The following is a 21,316-nucleotide window of genomic DNA, read 5'->3' as shown; positions in this document are numbered from 1 at the left end:
ACACAGATCGCGTCCCGCATGAGGCTCACGGTCTTTATCCCCATTTTACAGATGAGGTACCTGAGGCACTGAGAAGTGAAGTGACTGACCCAAGGTCACACAGCAGACAAGGGGTGGAGGCAGGATTAGAACCCAGGTCCTCTGACACCCGGAGCTGTATTTTGTCCACTAGGCCGCGCTATTTCATTCTGTTTCAGTTATTGGTGTTCTCTAAAAGTCAGGGGAGTTTCTGGCAATTGATTCTACATTTATGTGTGTCTTATCTTTTACCTCAGGACTCATGCCTTCTTCTTCCTTTGAAATTTTCATGGTGTGTAGTCCAGTGCACTGCTCTCCGCCATCACTCAATAAAGGCTGTTGATAGACAAGAGGGGTTTATTAAATTAGGAATTCTCCTTTGAATGGAAAGCCTGGGGCTACTTTGACATCCTGAGCGCTCAAAGACAAGGAATTCTAGCTTTGATAGGGCCAGTAAGGTGGAGAAGTCAATGTGGGACAGGCTTCTGTAAAAGGTGGGAAGAAACAGATCTCTGAAAGTGATTTGCCTAAATGATACCGTGACAAAGCCAGAAATAGAAACGAGTCAGCCATTTTTCAGTCTTGTTTCTGCTGCGCACGCCTTTTATGCTTCCTTAACAGGACGATAATAAGCCCAACATCTCAGTTTCTGGGTAATTTATGCGACTAAATCCACTGCTAATGTCATAACCCCCAGGTTAGGAACATACTAATGTCATAACCCCCAGGTTAGGAACATATTGTTTGGTCTTGCCTTGTGCAGTCTGTTTGAGTAACCTTATACGGAGCAAGAGAGAAAAGGAGTTGGTCTCTAAAAACCAGCAGAAACAATATTTCTTTCTTTTCATCTGAAATGCCTGTGGGATCATCTCAAGGTCCAGGTTGTCAAAATTACGAAAATTATTACCAAGGGAATTAATTCCACCTCAGCCACAGAACCAAAAGTGAACTGAATTTGGTTTGACCTTGGTTTATCTTTACTATTGTGCTTGGGCGTTGTCCTGTGAAACCACTTACTAAGAGATTTAAGAAGGAATAAGGAGGAGAAAAGAATGAAGAAGAAAGACAAGTCCCAGACGAGACGCACAGAACTCAGCCTCTGAATCTGGATATATTTTTCTTCAATTTTCTTCAATTTCTTCAATTCTTCAATGTCTCAAGGTTCACAAGAGAGAAGCAGTGAGGCCTTGGTGGATAGAGCACAGGCCTCGGAGTTAGAAGGACCTGTGTTCTAATTCTGGCTCCACCGTTTGCTGTGTGAGTTTGGGCAAGTCATTTCACTTCTCTTTGCCTCAGTAATCCATCTGTAAAATGGGGATTAAGACCTTGAGCTCCCGGTGGGACAGGGACTGTGTCCAACCTGATTACCTTTTATCTACCCCAGTGCTTAGAACGGTGCGTGGCACATAGTAAGCGCTTAACAAATACCATTAAAAAAGTAATAATACGACTCTGGCAACCCCTAAGTAAGGGAAGTTGCCAACTTGTATGTATATTTATATGTATATTTTTATTTATTATATTATATTTATTTTATATTTTATCTATTATATATTTTATTTAATATATTATATTATATTTTTCATTTACATGTTGCCAACTTGTACTTCCCAAGCGCTTAGTACAGTGCTCTGCACACAGTAAGCACTCAATAAATACGATTGATTGATTGATTGATTGATTGATTGAAAGTCCCTTTCCCACAGACTGAAAGCAACTCTATCCCACGTGGACAGAGAAGCAGCATGGCTCAGTGGAAAGAGCACGGGCTTTGGAGTCAGGGGTCACGGGTTCAAATCCCGGCTCCGCCAACTGTCAGCTGTGTGACTTTGGGCAAGTCACTTCACTTCTCTGTGCCTCAGTTACCTCCTCCGTAAAATGGGGATTAAGACTGTGAGCCCCCCGAGGGACAACCAGATCACCTTGTAACCTCCCAGCGCTTAGAACAGTGCTTTGCACATAGTAAGTGCTTAATAAATGCCATTATTATTATTGTGACTGTGGTAATAATAATAGCAACAGTAGTGATAATAAATGATAAAGAGAGCCGCTTCAGGGCTCTGGCCAAGAGGCGGGTTGGGTGGGGGGGGTCCCGTGCTGTGTCCCGACCTTGTGGAGGTCTCCTCCGGCCTTCCCTTGGCCAACCTCTTCTGGAGGTCCGGCGCCAATGGCGGGGCCGAGGAGGGTGAGCAGGCTGCGGGTGGCTCGGTAGGCCGCACTCGGGTACCGCCTGCACCCTTTGCCGCCTTGCGCCTCTGACGGCAGCTGCCCGCCTCAGACAAGGCCGGAGGCCCGACCGTCCGCATGGACATCTGCCCGTCGGTCCGTCCAGCCTCCCCTCAGTCCATCCAGCCTCTCCTCAATTGTCCACCTTCCCTCAGCCGTTCTCTTCTCCTCAGTCTGTCCCTTCTCCCCTCAGCCCAGCCGCCCCCCTCCCGTCAGCCCATCCATCCTCCCCTCAGTCCGTCCCCCTCCCCTCAGTCCGTCCATCCTCTCCTCAGTCCGTTCCTCCGTCCTCAGTCCGACTATCGTCCCCTCAGTCTGTCCCCCTCCCCTCAGCCGTCCCCCTTCTCCTCAGTCCGTCCCCCTTCTCCTCATCCCGTCCATCCTCCCCTCAGCCCATCCTCAGTCTGTCCATCCTCCCCTCAGCCCATCCTCAGTCTGTCCATCGTCTCCTCAGTCCGTCCCCCTTCTCCTCAGCCCGTCCATCCTTACCTCAGCCCATCCTCAGTCCGTCCATCGTCTCCTCAGTCCGTCCCCCTTCTCCTCAGCCCGTCCAACCTCCCCTCAGTCCGTCCCCCTTCTCCTCAGCCCGTCCATCCTCCCCTCAGTTCGTCCCCCACCCTCAATCCGTCCCCCTTCTCCTCAGTCCGTTCCCCCGTCCTCAGTCCATCCATCGTCTCCTCAGTCTGTCCCCCTCCCCTCAGTCCATCCCCCCGTCCGTCCATCCTCCCCTCAGTCCGTCCCCCACCCTCAGCCCGTCCATCCTCCCCTCGGTCCGTCCTCCCTCCCCTCAGCCCGTCCCCCGTCTCCTCAGTCCGTCCATGGTCTCCTCAGTCTGTCTCCCTCCCCTCAGTCCGTCCATCCTCCCCACAGTTCGTCCTCAGTCCGTCCATCGTCTCCTCAGCCCGTCCCCCCGTCCTCAGTCCGTCCACGGTCTCCTCAGTCTGTCCCCCTCCCCTCAGTCCGTGTCCCTTCTCCTCAGTCCGTCCATCCTCCCTTCAGTTCGTCCTCAGCCCGTCCCTCCTCCCCTCAGCCCGTCCATCCTCCCCTCGGTCCGTCCTCCCTCCCCTCAGCCCGTCCACCCTCCCCTCAGTCCGTCCTTTCTCCCCTCAGTCCGTCCATCCTCCCCTCAGCCCGTCCTCAGTCCGTCCACCCTCCCCTCAGCCCGTCCCTCCTCCCCTCAGTCCGTCCTTTCTCCCCTCAGTCCGTCGCTCCTCCCCTCGGCCCGTCCTCAGCCCGTCCCTCCTCCCGTCAGCCCGTCCCTCCTCCCCTCAGTCCGTCCACCCTCCCCTCAGCCCGTCCTCCCTCCCCTCAGCCCGTACCTCCTCCCCTCAGCCCGTCCCTCCTCCCCTCAGGCAAGTCCACCCCTCCTCCCCTCAGCCCGTCCCCCCTCTCCTCAGCCCGTCCTCCTCCCCTCAGTCCGCCCACCTCCCCTCAGCCCGTCCTCCCTCCCCTCAGCCCGTCCCTCCTCCCCTCAGCCCGTCCTCCTCCCCTCAGTCCGCCCACCTCCCCTCAGCCCGTCCTCCTCCCCTCAGTCCGCCCACCTCCCCTCAGCCCGTCCACCCTCCCCTCAGCCCGTCCGTCCTCCCTTCAGTCCGTCCACCCTCCCCTCAGCCCGTCCTCCATCCCCTCAGCCCGTCCCTCCTCCCCTCAGTCCGTCCCCCCTCCCCTCAGCCCGTCCACCCTCCCCTCAGCCCGTCCACCCTCCCCTCAGCCGCCCGTCCATCCTCCCCTCAGCCGCCCGTCCCCCCTCCCCTCAGCCCGTCCCTCCTCCCCTCAGTCCTTCCGTCCTCCCCTCAGCCCGTCCTCCTCCCCTCAGTCCGTCCTCCCTCCCCTCAGTCCCTTCTCCCCTCAGCCCGTCTTCAGCCCGTCCACCCTCCCCTCAGTCCGTCCGTCCTCCCCTCAGCCCGTCCATCCTCCCCTCAGCCGCCCGTCCTCCCCTCAATCAATCAATCAATCAATCGTATTAATTGAGCGCTTACTGTGTGCAGAGCACTGTACTAAGCGCTTGGGAAGTGCAAGTTGGCAACATAGAGAGACAGCCCCTACCCAACAGTGGGCTCCCAGTCTACTCCTCCCCTCAGTCCGTCCCCCCTCCCCTCATTCCGTCCTCCCTGCCCTCAGTCCTTCCCCCTCCCCTCAGCCCGTCCCTCCTCCCCTCAGGCCAGTCCACCCCTCCTCCCCTCAGCCCGTCCCTCCTCCCCTCAGCCCGTCCATCCTCCCCTCAGTCCGTCCCCCCGTCCTCAGCCCGTCCATCCTCCCCTCAGCCCGTCCATCCTCCCCTCAGTCCATCCTCCCCTCCGTCCCTCCTCCCCCCAGCCCGTCCCTCCTCCCCTCCCTCGGTCCCTCCCTCCCTCCCTCCGACAGTTAAGTCCCTCCTTCCCTCCCTCCCCCCCTCCCTCGTTGCACCCTCCCGTCCCCGTCCCTCCTCCTCCTCCTCCTCCTGCGGCGGCGGCCGCCGCACACGGTCCCTCCTCCCTGCGGGCAGCCGGGCGGTCCTCCCCGCAGTCGGTCCCCCCGCGGTCGGCGGGCCGGTCGGTGGGCCGGCGGGTGGGCCGGCGGGCCGGTGGGTGGGCCGGCGGGTGGGCCGGTCGGCGGGCCGGCGGGTCGGTGGGTCCCCCGGGCGGGCCGGGCGGGCGGCCGGCAGGCGCGATGCCCCGGCCGGGCCCCGCCGCCCCGGGCACGGTCCTGCTGCTCCTCGTCCTGCTGCTCACCGACTCCTCGCAAGGTCAGTGTCCGGCCGGGAGGGACCTGGGGGAGACAGGTGGAGGGGCCGGGGGAGGCCTGGGGGAGAGATGGAGGGGCTGGGAGAGACATAATGGAGAGATGGAGGGGCTGGGAGAGAGATGGAGGGGCAGGGAGAGACATAGGGGAGAAGTGGAGGGGCCGGGAGAGACCTGGGGGAGAGATGGAGGGGCAGGGAGAGACCTGGGGGAGAGATGGAGGGGCTGGGAGAGAGATGGAGGGGCAGGGAGAGACCTGGGGGAGAGGTGGAGGGGCCGGGGGAGACCTGGGGGAGAGATGGAGGGGCGGGGAGAGACATAAGGGAGAGATGGAGGGGCTGGGAGAGAGCTGGAGGGGCAGGGAGAGACATAGGGGAGAAGTGGAGGGGCTAGGAGAGAGATGGAGGGGCCGGGAGAGACCTGGGGGAGAGATGGAGGGGCAGGGAGAGACATAAGGGAGAGATGGAGGGGCAGGGAGAGACATAGGGGAGAAGTGGAGGGGCTGGGAGAGAGATGGAGGGGCCGGGAGAGACCTGGGGGAGAGGTGGAGGGGCAGGGGGAGACATACGGGAGAGATGGAGGCGCCGGGGGAGGCATGGGGGAGAGATGGAGGGGCTGGAAGAGACCTGGGGGAGAGATAGGTAGGGGCCAGAAGATAAAGAAGTGGGAGAGATGGAGGAGCCGGGAGAGAGCAGGAGAGATGGAGGGGCGGGAGAGACATGGGGGGGAGACAGGTAAAGGCCAGAAGATAAAGATGCAGCAGAGATGGAGGAGCCGGGAGAGAGAAGGAGGAGAGATGGAGAGACAAGGGGGAGAGATGGAGGGGCTGGGAGAGTGAGGTAGGGACCAGAAGATAAAGATGCGGCAGAGATGGAGGAGCGGGGGGGGGGGGAGGAGAGAGGGGGCCAGAGATCCAGGAGAGAGAAGGGGGGGAGAAGAGAGGGGGCCAGAGACCCAGGAGATGGAGACTTGGAAGGGACAGGGCTTAGAGAAGGAGGGGCCGGGAGAGACGCGGAGGAGCTGGGAGAGAGATGGAGGGGCTGGGAGAGGCATGGGGGAGAGATGGAGGGGTTGGGAGAGAGGTGGAGGGGCCGGTAGATAGAGATGGGAGAGAAATGGGGCGGAGGGGCCGGGAGAGACATGAAAGAGCCAGGAGAGAGATGGAGGGGCTCGGAGATAGAGATGGAGTCGGGTGAGGGGAAAGATGGCAGGGCCAGGAGAGGGAGAGATAGAGGGCAAGGAGGGTGAGAGAGGAGAGATGATGGGAGGAGGGGGCCCAACTATCCTGGATGGGGTTGGGGTGGACCCCCTAATTTATGGATTGTGTTTTCTACCTTCCCCTCATCCCCCCATCCCCACAACCGCCACCTGCGCCCCCACATCCCTTCCCCCCCAACTCCCGGCCCGGACGCTGGGGTCCCGCGGGCAACGGGGACAGCTGTCCTGCTGCGGGCGCGGGAGGCGGCTCAGTTCCTGCGGTCCAGGCAGCGTCGGGCCTACCAGATCTTCGAGGAGACCAAGCAAGGCCACCTGGAGCGAGAGTGCATCGAAGAGCTCTGCGTCAAGGAGGAGGCCCGGGAGGTCTTTGAGAACGACCCGGAGACGGTGAGGAGAAAGAGGGGGACGGGGACGGGGCAGCCCTCTGGGGACTGACCATTGGAGGTGCCTGCCTCTCCTCTGCTTTCCCCCGCAGCAGCTGGATCTGGGCCTTCAGCTGTCTGGGCAGCTGGGAAATTCATTCATTCATTCAATCGTATTTATTGAGCGCTTAAGAGTGTGCAGAGCACTGTCTTAAGCCCTCGGGAAAGTACAATAGAGGAATAAAGAGAGACAATCCCTGACCACAAGGAGCTCACAGTCTAGAGTTGTTTGGAGGGGAAAACATCAGATCAATCCTAAGAACCTCGCAAACTTACCTGGACTTCGGCTAACCGGGCACTGCGGAGCCAAGTCCCAGATTTTGAGCGATATCATTTATCTATCTATCCAAATAGATCTATCTATATAGTCAGCCAGTTGATTCATTTGAGAGTGTTTCCTGTGGTCGGTATCCAGCTGACCGTTTTCATAGGCCTTTATCAAGCGATCTACTGAGCTCACCTCCTCCAGGAGGCCTTCCCAGACTGAGCCCCTTCCTTCCTCTCCCCCTCGTCCCCCTCTCCATCCCCCCATCTTACCTCCTTCCCTTCCCCACAGCACCTGTATATATGTATATATGCTTGTACATATTTATTACTCTATTTATTCTGCCAAATCTCAATGTGGGGTATTTAAAATCTCCAGTTTACATGGTCACAGTATGTGAATTCTCCTTCCCCTCTCCCCGACCTCTACTGTGTCCTCTCCGCCCCTCTCACCCTGCCTCTTCCTGAGCTGTTTTGAGCAGCATCCATACCCTCCTTACCCTTCCCCATAAGGTTCCCTGAATAGGAAGAGGTCTGTTATTACCATGGTTATCAAAAGGGTATCAGACTTTTACCTTTAAAAAAAAACCCCAAAACCGTCCTCTCCCCATATACAGAAAAGCAGGAAATCTTTTTTAAGGTGCATAAATAGATCTTCCCTTTGAACAGTTGGGGATTCTCTCTCTTGCAGTACTTAGGCAGTAGCTTTAAAGAAACACCCCAGCTGGGCTTCCCTCTCCTGCACTTTCCCCCCACTACTTTTCTACTTTTTTTTTTGTTAGGGGAATGGGTTAAATCTGCGGCACCTCTAACGCAGGATGATCTGGTGTTAGTCTGAGGAAGCGGAGGGTGTTTTCTGGATGGAGGTGGGGATTGAGAGGCGTCTTTGCTTAATGCGGTTGGTTCACCGAAGATTATCGTAGGCTTGCGGAATGATTGTCTCGTTTGCTCGGAAACATCCAGACGAAACTTAGCAGAGAGGGGATTGCGGCTCTGTTCTCTTTCAGCTTGGGCGCTGCAGTCCACAGCGAAACAGCTCCTGGCAAAATACATCTTGGGGAATGGAGAGGGAGGGAGGAAGGGAGAGGGCGAATTAGAACAAGTCTTGACATGTATCTAGTAGCCTCTGTGTGCTCTGGCTGGATTATTAGTTACCAAATAAATGATAGTAGAGAGTAGTAGTAATAGTCAAACCTTGGATTGATATAGCCCCTTTTTTCCAAACAGCTTCAAGGACTCTGACTTGATCATCTCGTTTATTCTCTGAGAATTTTAAGAATGGGAACAAAATTAAACATTAAAAAAATTCCAATTAATTTCAGATGCTCTTTTATATTTCCCACCAAAACTAGCACCTATGATTGCTCCCATCATATTCCGTATTACTAGTCTGACTCTTTCCCTTTCACATCCAACGGTGCTTGCCAGCATAAGATTAACTGTGGAGACATTTAATAATAATTAATAAAAATTATGGTACTCATTAAGTGCTTACTAGGTGCCAAGCACTGTTCTAAGCAGCGGGGTAGATACAAGCTAATCAGGTTGAGCACAGTCCCTGTCCCCCAAGGGGCTCACAGTCTAAGTAGGAGAGGGTAGGATTTAATCCCCATTTTGCAGATAGGGTAATGGAGGCACAGAGAAGTTAAGTGACTTGCCCAAGGTCACACAACACAGCAGGTACTTGGAGGAGTCTCTCAGGCCCGTGGTCTTTCTGTACTATGCCACACTGCTTCTCCAATATTTCTATTTGATCCCTGTTTCTGCATTTCTAATACTCCATTTTCCAGGAGGCAGCCCAGTCTAGAGGAAAGAGCAGGGGCCTGGGAATCAGTGGTTAGAACAGCGCTTGGCACACAGTGAGCGCTTAACAAATACCATAATCATTACTATTATCAGTCAATCGATCAATGATATTTATTACTCTATTTTACTTGTACATATTTACTACTCTATTTTATTAATGATGTGGATATAGCTATAATTCTATTTATTCTGACAGTTTTGACAGACGGTGAGCCTGCTTTTGGGTAGGGGCCATCTCTATATGTTGCCTACTTCATCATCATCAATCGTATTTATTGAGCGCTTACTATGTGCAGAGCACTGTACTAAGCGCTTGGGAAGTACAAATTGGCAACATATAGAGACAGTCCCTACCCAACAGTGGGCTCACAGTCTAAAAGGGGGAGACAGAGAACAAAACCAAACATACTAACAAAATAAAATAAATAGAATAGATATGTACAAGTAAAATAAATAAATAAATAAATAGAGTAATAAATATGTACAAACATATATACATATATACAGGTGCTGTGGGGAAGGGAAGGAGGTAAGATGGGGGGGATGGAGAGGGGGACGAGGGGGAGAGGACTTGTTGTCTACTTGTTGCCCAAGCGCTTAGTACAGTGCTCTGCACATAGTAAGCGCTCAGTAAATACGATTGAATGAATGAATTGAGCATTTACTTTATGAAGAGTACGGCACTAAGCGCTTGGAAGAGTACAATACAATAGACTTGTTGGACAAGATCCCCGCCCTCAAGATGCTCAGGGTTAAGTGGAGGAATTTACCGTCTAGTTTTCGTCACCAGTTCTGCCACGGTGTGACCTTGGATATGTCACTTCACCTCTCTGTATTTCAGTTTCCTCAGCTGTGAAATGGGGATTGTAATGTCCAGCTCTACCTATAGCTCAGAGGTATTTTGAGGAGAAAATCATACTAGTAATATTTCACATTTATTCTTCCAAAATTCGACCACTTTTTTTTGGCGCCAAAACACCCGAAATCCTCCGGAACATCTGTTCTTGGAGGAGATGACAGTACGCGTTACGTGCTCAATGAATGTCGACAGGTGACAAGAAATGGATGATCACACACCCTGCCTGGGAAAATATAAATATAAAATTGTTGCCAATTTGTACTTCCCAAGCGCTTAGTACAGTGCTCTGCACATAGTAAGTGCTCAATAAATACGATTGATGATGATGATGATAAATGTCTGGGAGAAGTTTTTTCAAAGACTTATTCTGTCTCAACCTCCCCACAGATATCATCCAGTTCCCTCCCCGAGCCGCTGGACGGACATTAATAAGGCTCTTTCTTTCCCAGTTCACATCACCCGGGCTTGAAACGCAAGTTTCGAGACCCTCTTTGCAGGAAATAGAAGCAGCTTGGCTTAGTGGCTAGAGCCCAGTCTTGGGAGTCAGAAGGGCCGGGGTTCTAATCCTGGCTCCGTTGCTTCTTTGCTGTGTGACCTTGGGCAAGACATTTAATTTCTCTGGACCTCAGTTATCTCATCTGTAAAATGGAGATTGAGAGTGTGAGCCCCATGTGGGACAGGGACTGTGCCCAACTTGCTTAACTTGTAATTACCCCAGCACTTAGAACAGTGCTTGGTGCATAGTAAGTACTTAACAAGTACTAGTATTATTATTATTATCAGGAAATAAAAGCATTGATCAGGACCATCTTATTTTTAAAATCTACATTGTTACACAATGATGACTACGTTTTTGCAAAAGCTACAAAATTCTTCCTGGTCCGCAAAGCCTCTCATCCCTGACTTTCTTCATTGTCCCTTCGGTTGTTTAGAAGGATGCGGCCTCTCTGACATTTAGGGGACCTGAGTTCTAATTCCGGCTCTACCATTTGCCTGCTATGAGACCTTGGGCAAGTCTATGCGGTTGGATCTGCACCCTCTAAGCACTTGTGAGTCACTCCACTCTCAGCCCACAGCACTAATGTGCAGCACTTTATTATTTATTATTAAGTGCCGTCTAGTCGTTTCCGATTCATAGCGACTCCGTGGATATACTTCCTCCAGAACATCCTGTCCTCTGCCATAATCCGCAACCTTTCTAACGGTTCTTCAGTTATGGGCTCTATCCATCTCGCCACGGGTCTGCCCCTTCCGCATTTTCCCTGGACTTTTCCTAGCATTAGTGTCTTCTCCAGAGAATCAGCCCTCCTGATTATGCCTCCAAAATACGCTAATCTAAGTCGAGTCATTTGGCTTTCCAAAGACCACTTTGGTTTAATTTGCTCCAAAATCCATTTGTTTGTTCGGCAGTCTGTGATATTTGCAAAAGCCTTCACCAACGCCACATTTCAAAAGAATTGATGTTCTTTCTATCCTGTTTTTTCCACCGTCCAGCTTTCAGATCCACACACTGTCACTGGGAACACCATAGAGTTGACGATTTGTATTTTTGTGGCAGTTGTTACATCAGCACATTTCGTGACTTTTTCCAAGCTCTTCATAGCAAGTCTTCCTAACATTAATCTTTGGTGTATTTCTTGGCTACTAGTTCCTTTACTATTGATTATCGATCCCGAAGAGAAAAATGGTCAGCGCTTTATCGACCGTAAAATGGGGATTCCATGCCTTCTACTGTGTCCAACCTTTTTAACTTGTGTCTACCCCAGCATTTAGAACAGTGCTTGACACACGATAAGCACTTAAGAAAATTAATAATAGCAATAATCAAGAGGGATAACGGGTATTAAGTGGATTCTCGATATTAATTCTTGAATATTCAGCAATTTATGTCCACCGAAACACCTCAAGGGTAGGGATTATATCTTTTCCTTCCTCTGTATGTTCCTCAAGTGCCTAGAGCTATTGCCGTGATAATAATAGTAATGATAATAATACTGATGGTATTTGACTTGCCCAAGGTCACACAGCAGACAAGTGGCGGAGCAGGGATTGGAACCCATGACCTTCTGACTCCCAGGCGTGTGTTCTATTCACTACACCATGAGTGTGAGCCCCGTGTGCGACAGGGACTGTGTTCAACCTGATTAACTCATATCTCATATCAAGTGCACATAGTAAGCGCTTAACATAGTAGTATTCTACTCTCCCAAGCGCTTAGTAGAGTGCTCTGCGCACAGCAAGCCCTCAATAAATATGATAGATGATGGATTCCCCTGGAACTGCTCTACATCTTTACCTCTCCTATCTCAGGTGGAAGGACTCTTCAGGTTCCAGGAAACCGGATTCAAATACGCTCTCCCGTAATCCCGTAATGTGATTTCTGCCCCGTGGAGAATTGCCTCTCTGTTTCGACTCTTCTGAAATACTCTCTAGATTAAAAAAAAAATTTTTTTTTGAGCCAGGAGTGTGGTTGCACAATATCCAGGCCGCTGTTAGGAAAAGCATTCTGGATGCATGGCTTCTCCTAGCTAGCCCCACCACCATTCTACCTCACGTTTCTCTTCCCCTGGCCGGACCCCAGATGTATCCATTATAACCTTGCCTTATTCCTCTAACCGTTCAACCACATCTGCTCGGCAACTTTTTTTTTTACTTCTGAAGGAGGTTTTCCTTGCTGCCAAATCAGCCTGACAGTTCTCATTTCTGTTTTTTCCAAGTCTTCCTTCCAAAATATGTCACACGGTCCTCCTTCAGCTTAAATCATTCTTCTTCATCACTGGTATCTGAATTACTGTAAAAACGGTTCCGTCATCCACAGTGGTTTTATTATCAAAATCCTTACAACTGAATTCCTGTGGCATTTGCCGACACTTTTTTATCGTTTTAGGGTTTTACGAATCGTATTTTGACATGACTAACAATCCTGTTTTTATGGTCCAGCCTCTTCCCCTTCGTGGTTCTTTGTAGCCCTTCTCTAAGCTGACCATTTTTCTTTTCCTTTTGAGTCTTAGGAGTCTTTCACCACCTTTAAGCAATCTCACGACTGCAGTACCAGGAAAATAATTCCCCTTCCGGGCTTGTGGAGCAGGGTCGTTATCGGCCTACAGCCTTGATAGCTTTCCAAACCATCAGGCCTGACCCCTCTCTTGGAAGATTTCTGGCCACTGTACTAAGCTCTGGGGGAGACACCAGCTAATCGGGTTGGACACAGTCTATGCCCTGCATGGGGCTCACAGAAATACTAGATATAGTCCCTACCTACAAGGGGCTCAAATACTAAGAGGGGAAGCAATGTTCTCAGAAGAGAAGCCCTGGGGTTGATATGATAATCAGATCCCTCCTGGGCCTTGCAGTCTAATTAGGAGGGAGATCAGGTATTGAAAGCCCATTCACTGACACTGTCCTCTCCTGGTTCTCCTCATCTCTCCGGCCATTCATTCTCCGCTTCCTTCTCCTCCTCTGCCTCCCACCCCCTAACTGTGGGGGTCCCTCAAGGTTCAGTTCTGGTTCCCCTTCTATTTTCCATCTACACCAACTCCCTTGGAGAACTCATTCGCTCCCATGGCTTAAAATACCACTTCTCTGCAGATGACACCCAAATCTCCATCTCCAGCCCTGATCTCTCTCCCTCTCTCCGGGCTCGCATCTCCTCCTGCCTTCAAGACATCTCTATTTGGATGTCCTCCCATCACCTCAAACTTAACGTGTCCAAAACAGAGCTCCTTATCTTCCCACCCAAACCTTGTCCTCCCTCTGACTTTCCCATCACTGTAGACGGCACCACCGTCCTTCATGAACCCAGGTCCTCTGATACCCAAGCCCATGCTCTTTCCAACAGACCAAGCTATTTTTTAGTTCCAGAGAAATATCAGTGAGAAGCAATCAAACTTATTCATCGCAGAGGAAGTTTTTCCCTTTGGATGAGTGGGGGGGTGAGGGGGGGGGAAGCATCTTTCTTCCACTTCTCAGATTGCTGGCTCTTCATCTTTTTCATCCATTGCTCTCTCCATTCAGGCCCTGCAGGCAACCATGCAAATGGAAATTATTCTTTTGACCCACAGGAGATATAGTCTTCCCCAGTCCTGGGTGACTTCCGTGTTACAATATTATTATGCTAAGTTCTGGAGGCCACAGGCAATAGGGCTTCTTTTCTCTTTATAATGAAGCGAGGGGTCACCTTCTAATTGAGGGAAAGGGAATCACTGTTGAAATTCTGACTCTGATTGGAAACCAAGATTGTCCTGCCCTTTGCTTGCCAAGGATGTTCAGAACATGGTGGTAGGGGTTGGGACAGCTCTCCTAAAGGCTTTTTTGGTTAATTTTTAAATTTTTAATTCTTTAAAATTTTAATTAAAAATTTTAATTTTTAAAAAAACAGTGGCGTTTATTGAACACTTACTGTGCACAGAGCACTACACTGAGCTCTTGGGAGAGTACAACGGAGTTGGTAGCTATGTTCTCTGCCTGCAGTGAATTTTCAGTCTAGGGGGGGAGACGTTAATATAAATAAATCATTCATTCAATTCATTTGATCGTATTTATTGAGCGCTTACTGTACTAAGCACTTGGGAGAGCACAACAGGAAACAGACGCATTTCCAATTAAGTATGGATGTGTGCATTAGTGCTTGATATTTGCCAAGCAGTGACAGTTCCTGACCCACATTGGGCTCCTGGAGAAACTGAGGCACAGAAAAGTTAAGTGACTCACCCAGGTCATGCAGCAGATAAGTGGTGGAGCCGGGATTTGAACTCAGGTCCTTCCGACTCCCAGGCCCATACTCTCGCCACTAGGCCAGAGAAAAGATTGCATGGACTGTCTTTTCATTCATTCATTCATTCAGTCGTATTTATTGAGCGCTTACTGTGTGCAGAGCACTGTACTAAGAGCTTGGAAAATACAATTCAGCCACAGATAGAGACAATCCCTACGCAACAACGGGCTCACAGTCTAGACTTTTAAAGAAACAGTGTGGCCTAGTGAAACAATCACAGGCCTGGGTGCTAGAGACCCCAGGTTTGAATTTTGGCTCCACTATTTGTTGCATAACTTTGGGCAGATCACTTAACTTCTCTGTGCCTCAGGTATCTCATCTGTGAAATGGGGATAAAGACTGTGAGCCCCCTGTGGGACAGGGACTGTGTCCAACCTGATAGTAATTACAGTATTTATTAAGCGCTTATTTATTTATTTATCTATCTATCTATCTATCTATCTATTTATTCATTTATTTAGCACTTATTTATTTATTTATTTGTTGAGCATTCATCCATTTATTTATTTATTTAGCATTTATTTATTTATTTGCTGAGCATTTATTTATTTATTTATTTATTTGTTTGTTTGTTTGTTTATTTATTTATTTATTAAGCGCTGTTTTAAGAGCTGGGGTATAGACAAGGTAACCAGGTTGTCCCATGGGGGCTCACAGTCTTAATCCCCATTTCACAGATGAGATACCTGAGGCACAGAGAAGTTAAGTGACTTGCCCAAGGCCACACAACAGACGAGTAGCGGAGCTGGGATTAGAACCCACAACCTCTGACTCCCAAGTCCGGGCTATTGCCACTAAGCCACGCTGCTTCTCAAGGCTGCTTCTCAAGACTGTGAGCCCCGTGGTGGGCAGGGACTGCCTCCAACCTGATTAGCTCTTATCTACCCCAGGGCTTAGTACAGTGCCGACACCTAGTAAGCGCTTAACAAATGCCATAAAAAAAATCTTACAGCTACCGCCCCTATTTCTAAATCCGTCTCTTTTTCTCCATCTTTTCGGTGGTCTCTTTGCTTCAAGAAAGCAGTTCTCTTGATTTGTGTGTGCCTTGCTAGCCTGCCTAGTACTAGCACAGTGCTCTGCACACAGTAAGCACTCAATAAATACAATTGATTGATTGATTGCCTGTCTCTCAGCAGGCTTCCACGATGTTATGTTGTTCGAAGCTGTGCCTCTCTGTGTTTCTAAAAGCCTCTGTCCCTCTCTCCCTCCTTCCTTGTCTCTCTACAAAGCCCTGATTTCCCTTCACTCTAGGGCAGCTGTTGGAATATTCCACCACCATCCATTCTCAGTGTGTCCTGCCAGCAAAGCCATGTTGGGTTGAGAATCGCTGTTGCATTCCAAACTTCACTGTGGATATTTCATTCATTCGATCGTAGTTATTGAACGCTTACCGTGTGCAGGGCACTGTACTAAGAGCTTGGGAGCATCCAATATAGCATTAAAAGGACACATTCTCAGCCCACAGTGAGCTGAAAGTCTAGAGGATAGGTAGTTGATGATAATAATGATAATAATAATGGTATTAGTTAAGCGCTTACCATCGTGCCAAGCACTGTTCCAAGCACTGGGGTAGATCCAAGGTAATCAGGTTGTCCCACGTGGGGTTTACAGTCTTAATCCCCATTTTACAGATGAGGTAACTGAGGTTCAGGGAAGCAAAGCGACTCACCCAGGGTCACACAGTGGACAAGTGGCGGCATAGGGATTAGGACCAACATCCCTTGACTCCCAGCCTGTGCTCTATCCACTAAGCAACTCTCCTTTTCTTTATCATTATGAACAGCCGCTGAACTGGAAGCCTGGCAGATTGCCAGCATAATTCTTATCTCCGAGAACAGAGGTGACCCTGGAGTTCATTCATTCATTCGATCATTATTTATTGAGCACTCAACTGTGGGCAGAGCACTGTACTAAGCGCTTGGGAGAGTACAATGGAACAATAAGGAGACTCAGTCCCGGGGCCAATCACTTCACACCTGGCAATCTAGTTTAGGATGAGTGAGAGCTTAGAAAGCAAACCTGTTTGGCAGAAAGCAGTGTGGTTTCTGTAAGGGGAAATTAGCTGTTCCCCACTAATCTCTTCTTTGAAGGGATTAGCAAAGCCTAGGGACAGAGGAGAAGTGGAAGAGATTTTCCAAAAGCCCTCAAAAAGCTCACGGCCGAGTGGCCTTGAGCCAGTCACTAAACTTCTCTGTGCCTCAATTTCCTTCATCTGTAAAATGGAGTTAAAATGCATGCTGTGTTTTGCTTTTAAAGACAGTGGTTAAGGGCTTACTACATGCCAGACACTGTACTAAGCACTGGGGTAGAAACAAGGTTGGATACAGTCCTGGTCCCACATGGGCCTCACAGTCTTAATTCCTGTTTTACAGATGAGGTAATTGAGGGCCAGAGAAATGAAATAACTCGGCTAAGGTCACACAGCAGACAAGTGGCAGAGTTGGGATTCGAACCCAGGTCCCTCTGATTCCCAGGCCTGGACTCTATCCATTTGGGCACACTACTTCTCTAGGCCACATTTTCTTCCTCCCCCTTAGAGTGGGGGCCCTATTTGGGTCAGGGACTTTGTCCTGCTGCTTATGGTACATAAGGGTCCCTTAAGGCTTCTTTTAGACTGTGAGCCCACTTTTGGGTAGGGACTGTCTCAATATGTTGCCAACTTGTACTTCCCAAGCGCTTAGTACAGTGCTCTGCACACAGTAAGTGCTCAATAAATACGATTGATGATGATTAAGGCTCAATTTGGCATCCCCTTCCATTCTCCATCTACACCTGCTCCTTTGGAGAATATATTCATTCCCACAACTTCAACTATTATCTCTCTGAGGATGATTTTGACACCTGTCTACATGTTTTGTTGTCCGTCTCTCCCTTCTAGACTGTGAGCCCACTGTTGGGTAGGGACCGTCTCTATATGTTGCCGACTTGTACTTCCCAAGTGCTTAGTACAGTGCTCTGCACACAGTAAGCGCTCAATAAATACGATTGAATGAATGAATGAATATATTATATCATATATATTATGTAGTCTTCAAGTCATCCTGACTTGCTCTCTTTTTTCATCCCTCCCTCCCAGCCCCACAGCACTTATGTCCATATCTGTCGTTTACTTATTTCTATTAATGTCTGTCTCTCCCTCTAGATTATAAGCTCATTGTGGGCAGGGAATATGTCTGTTTATTGTTCTATTGTACTCTCCCAAACGCTTAGTACAGTGCTCTGCACACAATAAGCGCTCTAGAAATACGATTGAATGAATTATTATGAATAAATGTCTTTAGAAGCAGTTTAATAGGATTAGGGGATATGATCTGTCATGGATAGAAAACTGGCTACAGATAGGAAGTATAGGATGGGGATAAATGGTCACTTGTTCAGCACTTAGTACAGTGCCCCTGCACTTACTGCAGTGCCGTGCACATAGTAAGCGCTTAACAAATACCCCTATTATTATTATCAAGATGGAGAAGTAGAGAAGCAGTGTGGCTCAGTGGAAAGAGCCCGGGCTTTGGAGTCAGAGGTCATGGGTTCAAATCCCGGCTCCTCCACTTGTCAGCCGTGTGACTTTGGGCAAGTCACTTAACTTCTCTGGGCCTCAGTTACCTCATCTGTAAAATGGGGATTAAGACTGTGAGCCCCGCGTGGGACAACCTGTTCACCTTGTAACCTCCCCGGCGCTTAGAACAGTGCTTTGCACATAGTAAGCGCTTAATAAATGCTATAAAAAAGAGAGAGAGAAAAGAGTGCCCTTTTCCAGGAACTGGGACTAAGATTAATTTTGTTTGACATCTTCCTAAAGCAGCTGGAAGAGAGCACGTGCAGCGAAATCCCCAAGTTTACAGTTGATGCTCAGCCGTTCTGGGTTGTGAAATCTCACGAAGATGAGGATAAACTCCAGACAGACCTCATAAAGCTGAGGGGATGGGCTGAAAAACGGCCAGTAAACTTCACCGTGAGCAGATGCAAGGCCATAAACCAAGGAGAAGTCAGTCTAAGTACTAACCTTCTAGACTGCGAGCCCGTTGTTGGGTAGGGACTGTCCCTATTTGTTGCCAAATTGTACTTTCCAAGTGCTTAGTACAGTGCTCTGCGCACAGTAAGTCCTCAATAAATACGACTGAGTGAATGAACTACATTTTGAGGGGCCCTGTCGGGGAAGTGATCTCAGAGCTGTTTGTGGCTGTTCTTTCCAAACATAAATCCAGGATAAGGTAGCGGCTAGAAAGCGTGGTCTCCTATGGATCGACGCCTTACCACGGCAGGATAGAAGCTTAGAGCTATACCATTGAGAGATAGTCTCTCGTCAGGGTCACCCAATGATGGAAAGGTCTATGCTGAAGCATCAGAGTGATTCATCTGAGTTGGACAGCAGTGGTGTGGGAAAGAGTCCAAGTGATCAAAGTGTTGATCAAAGACAGTGGCAGAGACTTAAGTTTTAATAATAATAATAATAGACTTTTAGACTGTGAGCCCACTGTTGGGTAGGGACTGTCTGTATATGTTGCCAACTTGTACTTCCCAAGCGCTTAGTACAGTGCTCTGCACACAGTAAGCGCTCAATAAATATGATTGATGATGATGATGATGATAATAATAATAATAATAACAATGATGGTAGTTGTTAAGCGCTTACTATGTGCCAAGCACTGTTCTACTGCACAGAAGATACAAGTTCATCAGGTTATACACAGACCCTGTCCCAAATGATGAGATAAGTGCTTGGACTAATAATAATAATGATGGTATTTGTTAAGCACTTACTCTGTGCCAAGCACTGTCTAAGCACTGGGGTAGGTAAAAGGTAATCAGGTTGTCCCACGTGGGGTTCACAGTCTTAATCCCCATTTTACAGAAGAGCTAACTGAGGCCCAGAGAAGCAAAGTCTCCAAATTTCTGAAGGGTATGTGGACAGGGTCAACTTGAACTTTATTCATTTATTCATTTATATTAATGTCTGTCTCCCCCTCTAGACTGCAAGCTTGTAGGCAGGGAATGTGTCTGCCAACTCTGTTATGATTTACTCTCCCGAGACGTACTCTGAAAGCTATTAAGATGTAATCTGTCAAGACCTTAGCACAGTGCTTTGCACACAATAAGCACTCCACAAACCTGGTGGGTTGACTGATTGTTATTCGTTAAAATCCAAGATACCTAGGATGAGAGGACACTCATTGTAGTTCAGAGGTTCAAAACAAGAGAGGAAACCCGTCTCTCACCAGATGGCAAACATATGGAAATCATCACTACAGGAAGCCGCTACAAAAAAGCAGTTTCAAAAGAGATTTAGATAAACTCCCGGAGAAATGATCTATGAGGGGTAATGAAGGGACAACTGAGGACAAACAGGGAGAAGTTAAAGGTGCTGGATGTATCATTTATCATCCTTAGATTGGCTGGTAAGAAGGGCAGCCGTGACATGACTGCTCCAAGCAGCTTATTGGCAACTGTCGAGACGGATTTCTGAGTTGGAGATCAATCTGATCCAGTGTTCTTAATCTTTTTAAAACATTTTTTGTAAAGATCTTCCAGACCTTATTTTTTTGGCTGGCTTTGGAATGCATTTTCCATAAAAATTAAACAGTTAAACATCCCCAAACACTCAAGACGTTTCGTAACGTGTGTTTTCACTCTGCATTTTGGATAGAATGATGTTAGGGAATGTTCTTCCAAAAGCACACATGTATCTGGATAGAGTTGCAGTGTTGGAAGGAAAGCGGGGTATCGGTCAAAGCTCTATCACGTAAGTTCTCCTTAGCATGGTGGTCGCCAAAAATTTAACCCCCATGTTATAGGCCAACGGAGGATATTGTCTTTCCGTTTCAATCGATTTCTGGTCCATCCTCCAATGGTTTTATCCCTAAATCTGCAACTTCCTTCGATTCAAGGGTATTTTTCTTCAATCGCTGTATGAGCCAGCGACAATAGACCAGAAAGTAGAAAATGGAGTGAAGGATGTCAGCATGTCACTTGGGAGATTGCCGAAAAGAGTGCGGTGGCAGTGTGATATCAAGTTCCCGACCAAAGTGAAAATCTTCCGAGCTTTGGTGTTAATAATGATGGTATTGGTTAAGCATTTACTATGTGCCAAGCACTGGGGTAGCTCCAGCTCGGGCCCGGCCCCTGTCCCTCATGGGGCTTGCTGTTTAAGAGCTGGGAGAACAGACATTAAACCCCCATTTTACAGATGAGGTAACTGAGGCCCAGAGAAGGTGAGTGACTTGCCCAAGATCACACAACAGGCAAGAGGCCAAGCCAGGATTAGAGCCCAGGTCCTTCTGAATCCCTGGCCCGTGCTCTAGCCACTAAGCCACGCTGCTTCTCCAGAGCTACGTTCACTGAAACACAGCGGAGCGGGGAGGAACGTGGGAGGGGATTGAACAGCAACCCAGAGAGTGTCTGTGTGGTGAGCTGAAACTGGGAAACCAAAAGTGAAGAAGGCAGAGGAAATGTTTTAAGAATACCATCAAATAAAATCTCAGTCAATGCCACATCCCAGCTGCAAGGTGGGAGCGAATTTGCACATCTAGACCATCGGGGTTACCCGCAAATCACAAAAGGAGCAGAAGCCTCTTAAGGGCTTTCAGACTAAGAGACAGAAGTGAAAAATGTGGCACGGGTTGCCAGCGAAAAGCACAGCAAGCGGAGGACGGGCCAGATTTTGTGCATGAACACTGTGAGGTCAGGACTGATAGTCCATCCCACAGTCACCTCTGTGTGTGAGCACCATCTGATCTGGCCTGAGCGTCCATCCCAAGGTAACATTTCCAGCCCCCGTGGTGAATTTCAGCCTCAGGGTCATCTTCGAGTACAAAAGACCACCCTACAAAGATTTCAGTTTGCGGGATTTACAGTTTACTTAAGTTGTAAGCTCCTAGAACCCAGGCTCGAAACGGTATTTCCAGGATATGATCTGAGAGTTCCACTTGAACGTTTTTATCTTTTGGGTTTCATTTTTAATCTGTTGTAACATCTGTCGGGGCAGCGTTGTAACATCTGTTGGCGTTGAGCA

At 49.1% G+C, this 21,316-nt stretch overlaps 1 protein-coding gene across 2 annotated transcripts in view; it reads left to right on the top strand.

Annotated features, from left to right (window-relative positions):
* The first annotated feature begins 4,872 nt into the window (after positions 1–4,872).
* The window catches only part of GAS6 (growth arrest specific 6), a 73,031-nt gene continuing 56,587 nt past the window's right edge, over positions 4,873–21,316 (top strand). For both annotated transcript variants that reach the window (XM_038761893.1, XM_038761892.1), the window contains exons 1-2: positions 4,873–4,969; positions 6,403–6,569. In XM_038761893.1, the coding sequence (XP_038617821.1) occupies positions 4,894–4,969; positions 6,403–6,569 (243 nt within the window). In that variant the 5' untranslated portion in view covers positions 4,873–4,893. The remainder of the gene's footprint in view (positions 4,970–6,402; positions 6,570–21,316) is intronic.

The sequence above is a fragment of the Tachyglossus aculeatus genome, chromosome 20 (genome assembly GCF_015852505.1).
Source record: "Tachyglossus aculeatus isolate mTacAcu1 chromosome 20, mTacAcu1.pri, whole genome shotgun sequence".
Taxonomy (NCBI): Eukaryota; Metazoa; Chordata; class Mammalia; order Monotremata; family Tachyglossidae; genus Tachyglossus; species Tachyglossus aculeatus.
This window is presented reverse-complemented; position numbering and strand designations above follow the sequence as displayed.